Raw genomic sequence first — 19,824 nt, forward strand, 5'->3', positions numbered from 1 at the left:
AGTAACAATGAGTTTCCTACAAATCTTATTCTGCATTATCTGTTAGAAGTGCTTGTTTGGTTTTAACAGACTCCAAATCTCTTACACCAGGGAGGTAGAATTTTGTTGGCAGTATCCAGCTCATGTTTTTCGATTAGACAGAGTGGTCCACTAAGACATGGGAAGGTCCATTTTAAATAGACCACTGAGATCACAGCTGAGACAGATAGATCAGGACATGCTCAACTCTATAAGGGTTTTATAGAAAACTCTGCAGGAGACAGACATTGGGGAAGCCATTGCTTGCCCTGTATTGGTAGCATGGAATGTTGCTACTATTTGGGGATTCCGGAATCTTTCTACCCTTTGAGGATTCTGCATGGAGTGTTGCTACTCTTTGGGGATTTTACATGGAATGTTGCTACTATAAGGGGATTCTGAAATCTTTCTACTCTTTGGGGATTCCCTATGGAATGTTGCAACTATTTGGGGATTCTGGAATCCTTCTACCCTTTGAGGATTCCACATAGAGTGTTGTTACTACTTTGGGGATTCCCTATGGAATGTTGCTACTATTTGAGGATTCCAGAATCTTTCTACCCTTTGAGGCTTCGGCATGAAGTGTTGCTACTATTTGGGGATTCCACATGGAATGTAGCTACTATTTGGGAATTCTGGAATCTTTCTTCTCTGTGGGGATTCCATATGGAATGTTGCTACTATTTGAGGATTCCACATGGAATGTTGCTATTATTTGGGGATTCCGCATGGAATGTTGTGACTATTTGGGGATTCTGGAATCTTTCTACTCTTTGGGGGATTCCCTATGGAATGTTGCAACTATTTGGGGATTCTGGAATCCTTCTACCCTTTGAGGATTCCACATAGTGTTGTTACTACTTTGGGGATTCCCTATGGAATGTTGCTACTATTTGGGGATTCCAGAATCTTTCTACCCTTTGAGGCTTCGGCATGAAGTGTTGCTACTATTTGGGGATTCCACATGGAATGTAGCTACTATTTGGGAATTCTGGAATCTTTCTTCTCTGTGGGGATTCCATATGGAATGTTGCTACTATTTGAGGATTCCACATGGAATGTTGCTATTATTTGGGGATTCTGGAATCTTTCTACTCTTTGGGGATTTCACATGGAATGTTGCTACTATCTAGGGATTCTGGAATCTTTCTACTCTGGGGATTCCGCATAGAGTGTTGCTACTATTTGGGGATTCTGGAATCATTCTGCTCTTTGGGGATTCTGGATGGAAAGTTGCTACTATTTGGGTTCCTACCAGGTACTTTTGACCTGGATTGGCCACTGATGGAAACAGGGCTAGACGGACCACTGATCTGACCCTGTATGGCTGTTCTTATATATTTACCAGTATATATCTTCCTCTCGTAAATGGTACAACATCCACATTTAGAAGTGTCATTTTACCAATCTATACATGCATGTGAGGTTGCAATTTTTCCTTTTTTTTATTTTGTAAGTGGAAATATGCCATGGGAGATTAAGGAGTAATACACCCCAAGTTAGGGTTACCAGATTTCTAGGAAAACCTGACATGTCCTCTTTTTAGATGACTGTGCAGGTGCCCAAATGGACTTTCTAAAACCTAGCAGTTTGTCTAGGTTTTGGAAAACCCTGACGAGCTCCGGACACATCTGGAGGGCCTGTGAGCATGTGCAGATGATGTCACACTCATCCACGTATGCTCCAGGCCCACCCTACATTGCCGGAGGTTGTCGGGGAAGACGAGAGGAGGCTTTGTGAGGCTGGGGTTGGGGTGGAATGGGGATGGGCTAGAAGCAGAACAGGGCGGGGCCAAAAGTGGAACAGGCCATGTGTCTGTGGCCATGTGTCTGTGGTTTATTGAACCAATGTTTGGTAATCTTATTCGAAGTCCTTTGTGTAAAACCCTGAGTAGCACAAGCACTTGCCTTTGAACTGATGTAAACCCCATATATGTGTATTTCCTATGCATTACTGTAAATCCAAGAACAACAACAGCAATTTATTATTTATATAGTGGTTCTAGACGCATGCGGCACTGTACATTAAACAGGCAAGAGACAGTCCCTGCCTGATAGAGCTTACAATCTAATTATGACAGACACTCAGGACAAAAGGGTGGATCTAAGTATCCTGCTCAATTAGGGTGACTGATGAGGTGGATAAGGTGAGGGACTATGTAGGGAATGTCCAGCAAAAACGGATATTTTACAAGGACCTAAATGCAGTTTCAAAAAAGGTAAGAATAATAGTTTATTTTTTTAACCGCCATACCCGGGAGTTCTAGGCAGTTCATATCAATCGATCATAACACATACAATACAAATAAATAGATATATAAAATTGAAATCATCTAAAAATTTCAGCAAAGTTCAAAGCTTTCAATGGGAAGATCCAACCAATTTATAATAAGAAAAAAATTATTAAGTAAGTAATAAGATACATTAGGATGCCAGTCTGTTAAATAATTGGGTTTTTATTTGCTTTCTAAAATCAAGATAAAAGGAAGCTTCTAACGCAGTTTCGGCAAGCCATGTATTCAGTGTGGCCACCTGAAAAGAAAAGGTTCTGTTGATGGACCTTTTGTAATGACAGGATTTTACTGAGGGATATGCAAACAAGTGTACTCTTCGAGAGCTCTTATTAATGTAGCTCAGGGTAAAATGAGGGGTAAGATAGCCTGGTAGCATGGCAAATACTGTTTTGTAGCAGATACATGAGAACTTAAATAAGACTCTGGATTCCAATGGCAGCCAATGAAGCTTTTGATAGAATGGAGTAATATGCTCCCATTTTTTTTAAACCAAAAATAAGGCAAACAGACGTATTCTGAACTACTCTCTACTTTTTTGAGAATTTTCTTAAAAGCACCCAAATATATGATGTTGCAGTAGTCAAGAATACTTAAACTGGAAGACTGAGTTAAGAAGCGAAAAGAGGCTTCATCAAAGTACTTCTTAATGGTGCAGAGCTTCCAAAGCACCAAAATGCTTTTTTAAAATATTAAATCAGAATTTTTTCCAATGTAGGTAGGCTTTTGGCCTGGATTTGGATACTGCCAGAGATGGAGCCTGTTGCACTGAGTCAGGCAAGAAGATCCAGACATATAGTACAGCAAGGTAAAAGGGACGGAGTCAGCAGTTGGCTGTGGAGGAGAAGGGTACTGCCAAGAGAGACTTGTCTGATGATCAGAGTTCTCAGGGCAGATTGAAGACAGAGATAAGAGAGGAGAGGTACTGAGGAGCTGCAGAAGTTTGAACAGTGAAGCAACTTGGCGGAATATGAGATGTGCTGCAGAATTCTGCTTAACCATGTCAGAGCCTCTCCCACCCAGTTAAGTAGCATGGAATACTGGGTTCACTCATAGTTTATATCAGGCTTGTCCAACCTTTTTCTTTCTGAGTGGAGGAGTAGCCTGGGACCTATGTTGGTCACTGTTGGAAACAGGATGCTGGGCTTGATTGACCTTCAGTCTGTCCCAGTATAGCAATTCTTATGTTATTAATGGTTAGAGCATCAGACTTTGATCACAGGGAACTGGGTTCAATTCCCGCCTCAGCTCCTTGTGACCCTGGGCAAATCACTTAACACTCCATTGCTCAAGGTACGAAAAAAATAGAATACTGTATTTTTTGCTCCATAAGACGCACTTCTTTCCCCCCCCCCAAAGAGTGGGTGGAAATAAGGGTGCGTCTTATGGAGCGAATCCCACAACCCCTCCCCCCCCACACACCCCAACTTGTTTTTAATCACTTTGGAGGCTCATGCATGCACGCTGGAGGGAGTAAGGGCTGCGGGTGCTTGAGACCGTTGCCTGGCCATGGTTAGGGCAGTGAAGGTGATGGATATCAGCGACTGTCCTCAATCAGTGTTTTTCGCTCCACTATCTGGGGATGTCGGCCTTCTCCGAGGTGGCACTAGAGAAGAAACTCTTGGAGCTGAGCAACTCACAGCAGAGCATGCAGACGCTGTCCCTGTGGCTCATCCACCACCACAAGCACTCACGGGTAATCGTGGCAGTCTGAGAGCAGGAGCTGCGCAGAGATAAGAGGCCTGTGGGGAGAGGAGGGGGGGGGGGGGGAGGGAGACTTCGCTTTGAACTTGGCGAAACAGAAAAGGGTGAGCTCACCCTACTGTTTTGTCCTTTTTCTGCACCCTTCTTTGGACCTTGTGGGCACTTTTATCTCCTTCTCTTCCTGGCCGTAGGCTCACCTTGGCACATGCCCATTACTGGTGTGTATTACCGGCGCATCAGTTGGGCATCCATCTTTCTTCTGTGCATGCGTGGCTTTATACACATGTACATTCAGCTTTCTTTTCTGTTGCCGGCAGGTGAAACTCAACAAAGCAAATGGCGTGGCTTCAGGGAAGCCAGCTTACTACGCTGCTCACATTGGGCCTGCCCTACTTCTTCCTTCTGGCAGCCAGCGTATCAGCTGTTTCTATCATGCTGCCAGAGGATCAAGACTTCCCCCCAGAATGGGCTACCTCTGAACTAGACCACAGGCTCCCCTCCCTCCCCAAAAAAACCCCAAAAGCTGGGCCCAGGACCTCAAGAGCCCTGCAATTACCCAGGTGGGTAATTAACTTTTAATACCCAGGTGGAACCGTAAAGGGTGTAGAGTTCTGTCCTTTCAAAATCCGCTCATCCAACCTATGGCCACGGGATAAGGTAAGATATTCTGTGTTTATATATATATATATATTTTTTCTTTTCTAAAGATGATAGCATTTGGGGAAAAAAGTGTTCCAGAACATTTTTCATGCTTAACCTCAGAGAACATAAGAACATAAGAACATAAGCAATGCCTCTGCTAGGTCAGACCTGAGGTCCATCATGCCCAGCAGTCCGCTCACGCGGCGGCCCAACAGGTCCCGGACCTGTGCAGAAATCCTCTATTTATACCCTTCTATCCTCTTTTCCAGCAGGAAACTGTCCAATCCTTTCTTAAATCCCAGTACCGTACTCTGCCCTATTACATTCTCTGGAAGCGCATTCCAGGTGTCCACCAAACGTTGGGTAAAGAAGAACTTCCTAGCATTTGTTCTGGATCTGTCCCCTTTCAACTTGTTCTTTTATTATTTGACAGTTTGAAGAACCTTTCCTTCTCTACTCTCTCTATGCCCTTCATGATCTTATAAGTCTCTATCATATCCCCTCTAAGTCTCCTCTTCTCCAGGGAAAAGAGACCCAGTTTCTCCAATATCTCAGCGCATGGAAGGTTTTCCATCCCTTTTATCAGACGTGTCGCTCTCCTCTGAACCCTCTCGAGTATCGCCATATCCTTCTTGAGGTACGGCGACCAATATTGGACACAGTATTCCAGATGTGGGCGCACCATCGCCCGATACAACGGCAGGATAACTTCTTTCGTCCTGGTTGTGATACCCTTCTTGATTATACCTAGCATTCTATTTGCTTTCTTAGCGGCCGCTGCGCACTGTGCCGTCGGCTTCATTGTCATGTCCACCATTACCCCAAGTCCCTTTCCTGTGTACTCTCAGAGTAAATTGGAGGTTGCTGCGTTGGTCCTCTGATGGGTTCTCATATGCCTCATATGTCCTGCCTGCCCTGTCCCTGCCTGCCCTGTGCTATATCCCAGCCTACCACTAGATCACCAGAGGGGAGACAGGGTACAGAGTTTGGCAAAAAGTATGGAGTTGAGTGCAGAGCCTGGCAGGGAGAATTTGGTTCAGAATGCTTTTTTTCTTGTTTTCCTCCTCTAAATCTAGGGTATGTCTTATGGTCAGGTGTGTCTTATGGAGCGAAAAATACGGTAAGTACCTGCAAATAATCTTTACAGTACTTCATATATCTAGCAGCACGATATTCATAGAGCCACATCATGCATAGTTACATGAACTCACTCTGTCATTTTTGAGAATCACACACTCTCTGAGAACTGCCCTCAGCCTTCACCCAATCTCTCTCACTCACTCATATAGCTGCCTCCCCACCAGCATTCAATCAGTTGAACCAGCTTGGAAAAGAGACGGCTGAGGGGAGAGATTATTAAAGTCTACCAAATCTCGAATGGAGTAGAACGGGTAGAAGTGGATCAATTTTTCACTCCATCAAAAATTACAAAGACTAGGGGGTCATTCGATGAAGTGACAGGGAAATACTTTTAAAACCAATAAGAAGAAATTTTTTTTCACTCAGAGAATAGTTAAGCTCTGGAATGCGTTTCCAGAGGTTATGATAAGAGCAGATAGGTTTCGACAATTTCCTGGAGGAAAAGTCCATAGTTTGTTATTGAGAAAGACATGTGGAAACCAGTGCTTTCCCTGGATCAGTAGTATGGAATGTTGCTACTCCTTGGGTTTTGGCCAGGTACTAGGGACCTGGATTGGCCACTGTGAGAATGGGCTACTGGGCTTGATGGACCATTGGCCTGACCCAGTAAATCTACTATGTTCTTTCCCCTTCCCTGGCTCCAGCAGCAGAAGCCCAGTGGTATTCCTGCTTCCCCCTGTGACTCTGCTGTCTTGTAACTTCAAGTCTAGTGAGAGTTGAAACCACAAGACCAATTCAAACTTTTGGCACCATGCATCTCCAAGCTTGCAGAGAGCTGAGCTGCCTCAGGGAAAACAGAAATCTGCTGACCTTCATAAGGCCAGGGAGATACGATAGAGATGTTTAAATACCCATGTGACATAAATGTGCAAGAGGTGAGTCTCTTTCATTTGAAAGGAAACTCCAGAGTGAAAGACACGGGATGAAGTTAAGAGGTAATAGGCTCAGGCGTAATTTAAGGAAATAGTTTTATACAGAAATGGTTGTAGATGTGTGGAATAGTCTCTGGATAGAGGTGGTGGAGATAAAGACTATGTCTGAATTCAAGAAAACATGGAAAAGGGATGTGTGATCTCTTACAGAGAGGAGGAAATAGTGGATGCTGTGGATGTGCAGACCGGATGGGCATTTGGCCTTTGTCTCCCAACATGTTTCTAGGTTCTATGTAGCTTTTGGAGGGTGGGGTTTTGGACTACAGGCCATAGGTTGGACTAGGGTTACCATATGATTCCAGAAAAAGGAGGATAGATTGAGACATGCTTTCAGTGGAAGTAAAACCCAGATGACTAAATCCATCCTCTTTTTTTCTGGAGCCATATGGTAACCATAGGTTGGATAAAACTGGTTTTTATAATATACTGTACATCTAATTTTGTACTCAGTTATCTGGATGCCAGCCTTAAATATCTGGATTTTATAGTCATGGCAGCCAGTGTTTAAAAAAACAACCAACTATTGACTGTCAAGGCTGAATATTGACCCAGTACTGAATAATCAGTGGCCAAGGCCATGTCACATTATAATGATATCACTCACCAGTTTGGTTGGAGACCTCTCCCTCTGGGCAGCGGATACAGTCATAGCAGCAGACGGGCTCTCCTTCCTTGGTTAATTTCCTGAACCCAGGAAGGCAACTCGGGCTGCATCTGGACTGCGGACGAGTCTGAGGATTGAGAAAAAATCTGAATAACTGGAAGTAACCCTGGGTTATGACTTTTTCAAATGCAGCATTACATTTCTCTCTAAATATGAGCCAATATGAGCTGTGGGTGGCATATTCTTAGACGTGCCAGAGAGACCAAGAGCGATGGGGCATTGCTTCTTGCTGCCCCTCCCACAGCCCCCCTCCCCTGCGACTATACTGGAGCACCAGGAATGATCAAAGTAGCCACCAGGGGGTTTGGGAATCTTGGGGTTATTTTAGCATCAGTTTGAGTCCTAACGCGACCTGCGATATATCTACCACAATTCACATTAAGCAATTTAAATAGTGATGAGATGGAAAACATTCTTTTAAGGTGGCCTCCAATACAGAATCCAGGCCAAGATGCTTTTAGTTAGTTTGGAGTGGATGTGGATCTGTCCTATCCTTTCTTTTAAGTGGATATTTTTATCGTAAACCGCATTGACCCACTCAAAGGAAGACGCAGTATATTTATTCCATTTTTTAGCTCATTCTTCCACAGGAGCTCAGAATGGGTTACAAAATAACATCGTGTACCACAGTATCAACAACAGAATAAACCATAAACGTCAATGGTTTGTGTCCTGAAAACGGGCAAAACTGAACTTTTAGTTTTATCACCACACTCAAAGCACTTTGTATACAAGGTACTTCAAGCATTTTCCCTATCCTGCTGGGCTCACAATCTATCTAATGTACCTGGGTCAATGAGGGATTAAGTGACTTGCCCAGGATCACAAGGAGCAGCGTGGGATTTGAACCTACAACCTCAAGGTGCTGAGGCTGTAGCTCTAAACACTACACCCTCATTACACTATTATTTACGGAAATATATAGTACATGTGCAACATTTTTATAAATCACATTCATATATTTGGCATACTCTATGGACCAAGCAGCTCTTATCTGTCATCTACTATGTTACTAGTATTTCTAAATTGGCGGGAATAAACTGAGATGCATCTGTGAAGACCATGAATGCTGAATGAGCATTCTAGCAGTCTGTTACTGTGCCAGAACAGTGAGTCCCAAGTACCAGGCAGAAACACAAAGAGCTGAGATTGTGATGTCACAATGGTTTGATAGTCCTATTCTTGGCTCACATAAGAACTGCCGTACTGGGACAGACCTAAGGTCCATCAAGACCAACATCCTGTTTCCAACAGTGGCCAACTCAGGTCCCAAGAACCTGGCAGAATCCCAAAGTACAGCAACGTTCCAGAGCTGAGCTTGTGATGTCACAATGGTTTGATTGTCCTATTCTTGGCTCACATAAGAATTGCCGTACTGGGACAGACCTAAGGTCCATCAAGCCCAACGTCCTGTTTCCAACAGTGGCCAACTCAGGTCCCAAGAACCTGGCAGAATCCCAAAGTACAGCAACGTTCCAGAGCTGAGCTTGTGATGTCATAATGCCTCAGTCCACCAATGCCTAACAGCCAACCTCACCAGTGATGTCACAATGACTTGATTGTCCTATATGTGGCTCACAAAGGAGCATAAGAATAGCCATACTGGGACAGACTGAAGGTCCATCAAGTCCAGTATCTTGTTTCCAGCAGTGGCAAGCCTCGATCACAAATACCTGCCAAGATCCCAAGGAGAAAACCAGATTTTATGCTGCTTATCCTTGGAATAAGCAGTGGATTTTCCTAAGTCCATCTTTTAAACCCTGCTAAACTAATTGCCTTCTCCACATTCTCTGGCAATGAATTCCAGTGTTCAGTGAAGAAATATTTTCTCTGATTTGTAGTTTAGTAGCTTAATCGTATGCCTCATAGTCCTAGTATTTTAGGAACAAGTGATTCACATCTATACTTTCCACTCCACTCAGTATTTTATAGACCTCTATCATATCACCCCTGAGCCATCTCTTTTCCAAGCTGCAAAGCCCTAGCTGCTTCAGTCTTTCCTCATAGGAAGTCATCCCATCCCTTTTATCATTTTTGTCACCCTTCTTTGTAGCTTTTCTAATTCTGCTATATCTTTTTTGAGATATGGTGACCAGAACTGCACACAGTTTTCGAAGTGAGGTCGTACCATAGAGCGATGGCCATTTTTCTCAATGGAGGAGAGTAAACAGTGGAGTGCCGCAGGGGTCTGTACTTGGACTGGTGCTATTTAACTTATTTATAAATGATCTGGAAATTGGAACGACGAGTGAGGTGATTAAATTTGCAGATGACACTAAACTGTTCAAAGTTGTTAAAACGCATGCGGATTGTGAAAAATTGTAGGCGGACCATAGGAAACTGGAAGACTGGGCATCCAAATGGCAGATGAAATTTAATGTGGACAAATGCAAAGTGATGCACGTTGGGAAGAATAACCTGAATCACAGTTACCAGATGCTAGGGTCCACCTTGGGGATTAGCGCCCAAGAAAAGGATCTGGGTGTCATCGTAGCCAATACGATGAAATCTTTTTGTCCAATGTGTGGCAGCAGCCAAAAAAGCAAACAGGATGCTAGGAATTATTAAAAAAGGATGGTTAACAAGACTAAGGGCCTCTTTTACGAAGCTGTTTAGCACAGGTGCTGCGATAATGGCCCTGAAGCCCATAGAGATTTAAAGGGCTTCGGGGCTGTTGCCCCATGGCAGCCGCAAGTATGGCTTTGTAAAAGAGGGGGAAATAATGTTATAATGCCCCTGTATCGCACCATGGTGTGACCTCATCTAAAGTATTGTGTTCAATTCTGGTCTCCTTATCTCAAGAAAGATATAGTGGCACTAGAAAAGATTCAAAGAAGAGCGACCAAGATGGTAAAGGGGATGGAACTCCTCTCATATGAGGAAAGACTAAAACAGTTAGGGCTCTTCAGCTTGGAAAAGAGACAGCTGAGGGGAGATATGATTGAAGTCTACAAAATCCTGAGTGGAGTAGAACGGGTACAAGTGGATCGATTTTTCACTCCGTCAAAAATTACAAAGACTAGGGGACACTCAATGAAGTTACAAGAAAATACTTTTAAAACCAATTAGAGGAAATTTTTTTCACTCAGAGAATAGTTAAACTCTGGAACGCATTGCCAGAGGATGTGGTAAGAGCAGATAGCGGAGCTAGTTTTAAAAAAGGTTTGGACAAGTTCCTGGAGGAAAAGTCCATAGTCTGTTATTGAGGAAGACATGGTGGAAGCCACTGCTTGCCCTATATTGGTAGCATAGAATATTACTACACCTTGGGTTTTGGTCAGGTAGTAGGGACCTGAATTGGCCACCGTGAGAACGGGCTACTGGGCTTGATGGACCATTGGTCTGACCCAATAAGGCTATTCTTATGTTCTTATGTTCTCCAGATCATTGATAAATACGTTAAAAAGCAGCAATCCCAGTACAGACCACTACTGGCCTTTGTGATCATCAAGATTCAGTAATAACCGATGATGAGCATAGTTAGCAGAATGGTTTTTGGTTTGGGGAGGCCCAGGAACTCCGCCCTAGCCCCAGTGGAATACTGCTAGGAACGGCCATCACCTGCACCCAACTCCACCTTCTACCTCCTCCCGGCATTGTACTTTAAATCTTCAGGGCAGTTGCCATGCAGCATCAATGAGCAGGCCAGAATTAGAATAAAGAGTTCCGGGGCAGGCCTGCTCGTTGATGCTGCGTGGTGGCTGCCCAATGATATAAATTACATCGGGAAATGTTTGGGAGGGCAAGCACCAACTGTCAACCATCGATTGTTGGGGAGACCATGGCCCTTGTTGCCTACCCCATTCCAGCGCCTATGATGAGTAATATTGGGCCACTAGACATTCATCATTGGGGCACCAGAACAAGAAATTCCTGGTTTTTACAAGGCGCCGGTTGTTGAGATATCCAACCTGAGCTCATCTTCCAGACTCAGACCTCACTGTAGATGGTCTGTGGTGCAAGAGATGGTTGACTACTAACAGATGCAACTCTGGGTTTGCACAAGATCTGAGAAGTTGACAACCTGACCATCTGTTTTTTGAATGTCCACAACATTTGTGGTCATGGGTAAAATAATTTCAGTCAAATGGTGGCGGAAATGAAGAATAACGTTGAAGGACATTGGGACTTCAGAGGTGATTCACCAAACAATGGAACACATTATCAATATACTGTATGTCCACTTACATGTTTGCCTGGTGGTCTTGAGTCTTTGTACACTGCGTTGGTCTCCTCTATAGACTGATTTAGTCAACAGTTAAACATGTGCTACGAAGAAGTATATATGATTGCTCAATTCACGGCCAGTGTTAGACTTGCTGGGACCCAGGACAAGTGTTAGACTTGCCGGACCCCAATTCCTCTCATCCCTGCCCCCCTCCCCTGATTTCACCATCCACAAAATGCTCTCTCATCCAGCATCTTCCCTTTCCTCCTCCTCCTTCTTCCCCCTTTCCATCCCCCTGGGTCCACCAAATACCCTGTCATCTAGCATCACTCCCTTCATTTAAAAATAAACTGCTCTAGGTGGCCCAGTGGACCAGGATGTGCTTGCCGTCTCACACCACCATGTTCTCAAGCTCCACTCACTTTTTAAAATGAAAGAAGTCGCTAGAGTGGCAGTGATTTTCTAGTGCTGCTGGCAGCTTCCTTGGTGCTCTTCCTCTGCTATGGTCTGCTCCCCCTCCAAATCAACTTCCTGTATCCACTTGGGAGAATAACACCAAGGAAGCCGCCATCACTACTAGAGAATAGACCATGCCAGCAACCCTTTTACATTTTAAAAAAGTGAGAGTGGGAGCTTTAAAACCAGGTGGGGAAAAGGGAAGGACATTTTGGTCCATGGGGCCCCCTTAGAGCTATAAGGCCCAGGGCACTTGCCCTGTTTCCCCACTACCTAATCATCGGCCCTGGCTCAATTAGTGCATACTATTGTTTATTACTTTCGAAAAGGTACCGGGGTTGGGGGGGGGGGAATGAATGGAAAAGGCAGGGGAGGTACCAGAAGATAAGCCATGGCTAATACCATGGGTGGCTTATCTTCTGATTTTTAAACATAGGCCGCTCTTTTCTGCAGCCTATACATGGGTGAGGCCTATATGTGGGGAAACACGGTACTGTTGTTAAAAGTGCAAATAGTGACCTCTGGTGGCAAAAGGAAGCAATTACATGGAGGGACATTTTCGATATTACATCTAAATCTGAGTTCATATGTTTTGTGAAAGATGTAGGTGGAAATGTTGGTGCATCTTATGCAGCGAAGATAACTTTTTTAAACACCCCCACCTACCCCATCATATCTTTTTAAATGTCCCTTTAAATGTCCCGCTCGTTGGGGGTATGTGGATTCACTGCCATCTGTCCCCCGCCGCCGCTCCCCACCCGCCTGCCTGACACCACCGCTGCTCCCTGCTCACCACCGCTAATCCCTGCTTGCCGCCGCTGCGCCACAACTCCATGAAGGTAAGGGAAGGGCCAGCATGCAGCAATTGCACACCGCTGGCCCACAAGCCTTCCCCTGACGTCAGTTCTGATATTGGGGGAAGGCTTGTGGGCCAGCGGCGTACTATCGCTGCATGCTGGCCCTTACCTTACCTTCCTGGAGTTGCGGCGAGCTGCGGTGGCAGCGGACCAGGGGCAGAGGAGGAGGAATCGGCGGTGGGTAGGAAGGCTTCGGTGCTGCATGGAGGGAGGAAGGCAGGCATTGGCACCACAGGGAGGAAGGAAGGCAGGCTTTGACATGGCAGGGAGAGAGGGAGGATGAAAGACAAAGGCTGGAAGGCAGTGAGGGGAAGGGGGCACAGACTCGGGACATGGGAGGGAATAGAAAGGGACAATTGTTGGGTCTGAGTGAAGAAAGGAAGGAAGAAAGAAAGGAAGGAACGAGAGTCATGAATCATCAGACAACAAAGATAGTAAAAATGATTTTATTTTCAATTTAGTGATCAAAATGTGTCAGTTCTGAGAATTTATATCTGCTGTGTGTATTATGTGTATATGAAAAATGAAAAGAACAGGGTGCAGAGCCTGTTAGGGAAGGGGAGACAGGGTGCAGAGCCTGGCAGAAAGGGGGGACAGAGTGCAGAGCCTGGCAAGGAGTGTGGGGTAGGGTGCAAAGCCTTACAGGGAGTGGGGGGGGGGGGGGCTGAGTGCAGAGCCTGGTATATATTAGTACACAATTTGGTTCTGAATGTTTTTTTCTTGTTTTCCTACTCTAAATCTAGGGTGCGACTTATGATCATGTACGTCTTATGGAGCGAAAAATACAGTAAATTAACTAAACAATCCCTGGCTAGCTGAATGCAATGATGTTGTGATTGAAACCATACTGACTTTGATTGTATTTCACCTAATTTTTATCCAAGTCAAACTCCCAAGTGCTCTGTATTCCTTTTGGTACCTTACACATATTAAATTTTAAATGCTTGTACTATTGAGAAGCTGATCTTTTCCCTTCTGATATCAAAGAACAAAGTGATACACAGTCCGGTTGTACATTCTGTAGCTTGGTTTGTGAATGGGCTGCCACTTTTAATGATTTTCTTTTTAGAAAATGAGATCCATTTTTATCCTGGCATATCTGATCTTGGGGAAGCAAGTGCTATACAAGCATTTGTTCCTTCTTGAACTAAATGCTCTATAGGATCCTTGTTGTGAAAGTTTACCTGAAAACATAAACTACTTACAGGAGTTCGACATATGTTTTCCCTGGTTTTCTCAAAATATGAGATTGACACTTACTTCCTTTTGCCATTGGAGGGCAGCACTAAGCAGTTGTGTGTACAGTTTGAATGACTGGGTACATTATTTGAATGATAGTTTGTACTACTGATGACATTGCTCAACACATGAGAAAAGTTTTTAAAACACCTGAATAAAAGGAAAAATGAATAAACCATAAAATATATTTTTTTCAAAATGAAATGTTTTGGCCTACATACAACTACTAAGTTAAAGTGCTTAAATTTAATTGAGTTTGCAGTAGAAATGTTAGGCTTCTAAATGTGGCTGAAAAGAGAGGCCCAACTTAGATGCCTAAATTTAGGTAAAAAGCAGCCTTGGTATTGTTATATATAGCCCCCCTCCTTTTTACTAAACCATGGGAGAAGTTTCTAGCGCAGTGCTAAATGATCTGACACTAATAGTAATCCTTTGAGCATTGGAGCATCATTAGAGCATTTAACACCCTGGGCCACGGTATAAACCTCTACCATGGCTTTGTAAAACAGGTCTTCTATTTGTAACCACATGCACGATATGAGTGTGGTTTAGTGTCTTCCATCTTGTTTTTGTGTTACTCAAATCTGACCTGTGAAAATGGCTCCTCCCACATGATCGCCTTCTCATTAATGGTAAAATCCTTCCCCGGTGCTGCATAAGGGTTATAATGTCCAACTATATCATTTCTCCGTGTATCATTGGGTAGGGTGAAGATTTTTATAATATCATAACCAATGGTGAGTTCACTGTTCTTATCAAAAAAGATTTCCTCACCCAGAACATTCTTAAAGTGGAGGTTCTTCAGATAACGATGAAGCTAATGGAAAAGCAAATTAATTTTAGTGGAGGGATATATTACTAAATTCAAGCACATACAATCTCAACTTGATTTTAAGAATGGGTTTCCTTTAGAAGCAACATGAAAACAGTGACATGTTTCCATACACACATTATTTAATTTCCTGCTCTATAGAAATTTGAGGGATATGCCCTATGAATATTTTTAGTTTGGTTTGTCTTTAGTTCAATCACCTGTTTGGTTCATATTTCTATTATTCACACAACGGGAAAAACAATTTTGCACTTAATAAACATAGAAACATGATGGCGGATAAAGGCCAAAAGACCCATCCAGTCTACCCATCCGCAGTAACCATTATCTCTTCCTCTCTCTAAGAGATCCCACATGCCTATCCCAGGCTTTCTTTTTTTTTTTTTTAAGTTCAATCTATTTATTGAATTATTTATATAAAGGAAGTAACAAATAAACACAGTTCAGGAAGGTAAACAACATCAAAAGGTATACACATATCGAGGTAGATGTAGCAACTGTCAGGAAACAAGCGAATTGATCAAATAGACTAAGTAAATGTCAATGGGTTTCCAAATATTAATACGATTAGGAGTCATCTGTCCGTAGTCCAATTTATCTGCAGCATGTTGTTCAAATCGTTTAAAGAGGCATATGGAGTTCCACCAAAAGGTGTAATTCAGTAAAGATGCAGATTTCCATTGCAGAGAATTTGTTGAATAGCAAAAGATATTATTATGTTAGATCGCATGTACAATTAATGTTAGATCGCATGTACAAAGATTAAAGCAAGGATGTAAGGAACGCATTATAATAATATCAAAAGATAAATCTGCAGTACAATTTGAAATGGAACATATGAAAGACCATATTTACATCCAGAAAGGTTGGATCATGGGACATGAAAAGAACATATGTGGGAGCGTACCTTGGGATTTTGAACAACGTCTGATATTAATTTTGCTTTTTTCATCTTATAAGGTGTCCAGACGGCACATTAAAAATAATAGAGATTGGGACATGCTAGCAGATAGTAATGGTCTATTACGGTAATTTTAGACCATAATTTAGTCCATTCTTTATCTGTGAGTTGTATGTCGAGATCTTGTGACCGCTTATTAACAATGTCAATAGAAAGGCAAAATTGGGAATCTCTGAACATTTTATAGTAGAATGATATGGCTTTACCTGTAGATGTAATTAAATTACTCCATTGCATTAAACAGGAGACCTCTGAAAATTGTATATTAGCAAGCAGTGAGGTAAGAGTTGCCCATTGATTCCGTTTCGAGGATAAGGCAGGGAATTGAAGGCAAAAATTTGGAAAGGATAACAATTCAGAATCATGAAATAAATTTTTAACTTGCAGATATCATTTACTTTCCAATATTTCCAGTTTAAGCAGCGTTTGTTATATTTTAGCATAGGCTTATTCCACAGAGCCATACTTTTGTGAGTGAAACGTTTGGTAGCTATACGGTCTAGAATTCTTAAGGGAGATAGAGTTGCAGTAAAAAGAGTGAGGTGTTTGAGATGGGGTGGTATGTAGAACATGGTAGGCAGAGCATTGATAGGTACTGGATTATTTAATGAAACTTCCAAGTTTAGCCAAGAAGGAGTAGATTTGGAACTTTTAGAGGGATCATGAGTTATCCAATAGGAGCCATATTTAGCTAGGGAAGCCAAATGATATTTGTAAAAATCAGGTAGGTTACCCCACCCTGGAATTTAGTAGCTTTTAATTTATCTAGTGCTATTTTTGTTTTTTATGTTGCCATAAAAAGGCAGATAATTTTTGATCTATCTAGCGATATATTGATTACATAGGCTAGGAAGCATGGTAAGTTTATATATGATTTGAGGTGCAAATGTCATTTTGATTGCTGAAACATGGCCCCACCAAGTAATATATAAAGGTGACCATTTAGATATTTGTATCTGAGACAAGTCCGAAAATACTTTGAAAGAACACAATTCCAACTTATAGTACAATCCCTAATACTAGGTATATTGGACTACTGTAACATACTCTTCCTTCCATGTACTGCAACTACGATAAGACAACTCCAAACAATCCAAAATACAGCTTTGAGACTCATCTACTCATTGAAAAAACATGACCACATCACTGAAGCCTTCATCAACTCACACTGGCTCCCAATCCAAGAAAGAATCCAATTCAAATTCTACTGCATATTATTTAAAACCCTACACGGAGACAGCCCATCATACCTGAACAATCGCCTCATCCAAGCACCCAGTACCAGACACAGAAAAACGCACTCCCCATTCATACCCCCCCCAATCAAGGAAGTAAAAAGAACAAAACTACACGACGGCCTCCTAGCCACTCAAGCCGCAAGGCTGGACAACCAGATCTCCAACCTTCTGATGACCACCCCAGACTATAGGACGTTCAGAAAAGAAATAAAAACCACACTTTTCAAGAAATTCCTGAAGCAGCAATAACAACACGACCTCTAAATGCTCTTAAGATCTACTACTTACCTCTCTAGCTAATCATTGTAACTCTGTTTTTTAAATTAACCTTTTGTAATCCGCCTTGAACCGCAAGGTAATGGCGGAATAGAAATCCCTAATGTAATGTAATGTAATGTAATGTAATGTATAACTAATTTTTTCAATTTGGTAATATTGGTTTCCATGGTTACATCAAAATCTTTATGTACATATGTACCCAAATATTTTATTGGAGAGGTGGACCAGGAGAATTGAAATGCATCAATATCTGAACGGGATACTAGATCATTAAGAGGGAATAAATACTGATTTTCCCCAGTTAACTTTGTATCCAGAATGTGAGGAATATAGTTCGGTTAGGGGAATAAAGGCGGAAAGAGATGATGATAGGTTCTTGAGGAATACCATAATATTGTCAGCATAAGCTGCAATCTTGAGTTCTCCAGAGAAGGAAACGATGCCTTGTATTTGATTAGATTGTCTAATGGCCGATATTAAATGTTCTAAAGAAAGATTAAATAATAATGGGGATAGAGGACAGCTCTGTGTTCCACGTTTCAATATGATTGATCCAGTAAGAGAATCATTTATCAAGATTCTAGATGATGGGTGCCAGTATAATGTATGTATCCAAGATACAAAATTGTCTCCAAAGTTAAACTATCTCAGAACCTTCAGTAGGAACTCCCATTCAACCCTATCAAATGTTTTTTCAGCATCTATGGCGAGCCCCACTATAGGCTCTGAGATGGTCTTGGCAAAGCCACAAACATTATGCAGTATTCTAAGATTATCTCCAATATATCGATGTTTGATAAATCCTACTTGATCTGGTAATATTAGAAGTTCAATCACTTTATTTATTCGGTTAGCAAGGATCTTTGCAAGGATTTTATAGTCCAAATTAAGTAGGGATATCGGTCTATAGTTTCCAACCTGGGTAGGATCTCTGTCTGCTTTAGGAAATATTACTATATTAGCTTCTGCAAAATTGCATTGCATTTCCAGGTGTAAATGAATATAGTTATAGTATTGTAATATTTGAGGGAATAATTGGGAGGAATAAGTTTTATAGAATTCATTTGTAATGCCATCTGGCCCAGGAGTTTTGTTAGAAGCAAGTGTAGATATTGTTGTTAGTATTTCTTGAGAAGAGATTGGTAATTCTAATTCTTTTTTGAGATGGGGTGGTATTGTTGGGTGAGAGATGTTGTTTAAATAATTGGATATGTCGCTTATCAAGGATCTGGATTCTGATTGAAATAATTGAGAATAAAATTTTTCAAATTCCGAGCTGATATCAGCTTGATCAAGCAAGGGTTGATTGAGTGAATTCTTAATGGAAGAAAAATGAAACCTCTCCTTTCTCCTTTTAAATATTGTGCTAATGAATGCCCCATTTTATTTCCACCAATATAGTGTCCTGATTTTAGAATAAAAATATCTTTGTTATCCAATCTAGAAGCGAATGTATTGTATTCGTATTTCTTTTTTATAAGTTGTATGCAGAGTCCCATGTCAGTTGGATTATATATATATTTGGTTTCAATGTTTAGTATCTCAGATTCAAGATCTTTAAGGCCATTAAACTTATTACTTCCCCTCTCAGTGAGGCTTTATATGATTCCCAAATTGTAGCCTGAGATAAGTGAGGATCTGAATTGATACGAAAAAATTCCTTTGTAAAGGAGCAAAGTTTTTGATTAGTGATTTCATCAGTTAGTATGATATTATTAAGTCTCCAGGTATGTTTGATTTGCGATACATTGGGATATTTTAATATATAGTGAAACTGGTGCGTGGTCCGATATGAGAATGGGGTTATTAATAGTGTGAAGAATGGAGGGCAATAAGTATGAAGAAATTAAAAAATAATCCAATCTGGCGTAAGTGTTATGTGGGGCTGAGAAGTATGTATATTCACGGCCAGTTGGTTTTAAGGTTCTCCAGGGATCGATTAGATTGTAGTTTATCATGAGAGTTTTGATTTCTTCCAAGGTCTTAGATTTGGATGTTCTACAAGTAGAAGTTTTATCTAAAATTAGGTCCAATGGTTGATTATGATCTCCACCTAGTATAATTGGGATATATGGATAATTTAATAGAACATTCTGTAAAATATGATAAAATTGAGGGATGAACACAGAAGATTTAGAATCAGAAAATAATATTAAATATTGAACTAGGCCTGTACTGGGCAGACTTGCACGGTCTGTGTCTGTGTAAGGCCGTTTGGTGGAGGATGGGCTAGGGAGGGCTTCAATGGCTGGGAGGGTGTAGATGGGCTGGAGTAAGTCTTAACAGAGATTTCGGCAGTTGGAACCCAAGCACAGTACCGGGTAAAGCTTTGGATTCTTGCCCAGAAATAGCTAAGAAGAAAAAAAAAAAAAAAATTAAATTGAATCAGGTTGGGCAGATTGGA

The 19,824-nt window shown here is 41.8% G+C and overlaps 1 protein-coding gene across 1 annotated transcript in view; it reads right to left on the reverse strand.

The window, feature by feature from the left end:
- The window catches only part of LOC117368628 (vomeronasal type-2 receptor 26-like), a 30,763-nt gene that overhangs the window by 1,027 nt on the left and 9,912 nt on the right, over positions 1-19,824 (reverse strand). The window contains exons 3-4 of the mRNA XM_033962357.1: positions 14,700-14,927; positions 7,331-7,457 (exon numbers count right to left, since the gene is read on the reverse strand). Of these exons, the coding sequence (XP_033818248.1) occupies positions 7,331-7,457; positions 14,700-14,927 (355 nt within the window). The remainder of the gene's footprint in view (positions 1-7,330; positions 7,458-14,699; positions 14,928-19,824) is intronic.

This window comes from Geotrypetes seraphini, chromosome 10, assembly GCF_902459505.1.
Source record: "Geotrypetes seraphini chromosome 10, aGeoSer1.1, whole genome shotgun sequence".
NCBI classification, from domain to species: Eukaryota; Metazoa; Chordata; class Amphibia; order Gymnophiona; family Dermophiidae; genus Geotrypetes; species Geotrypetes seraphini.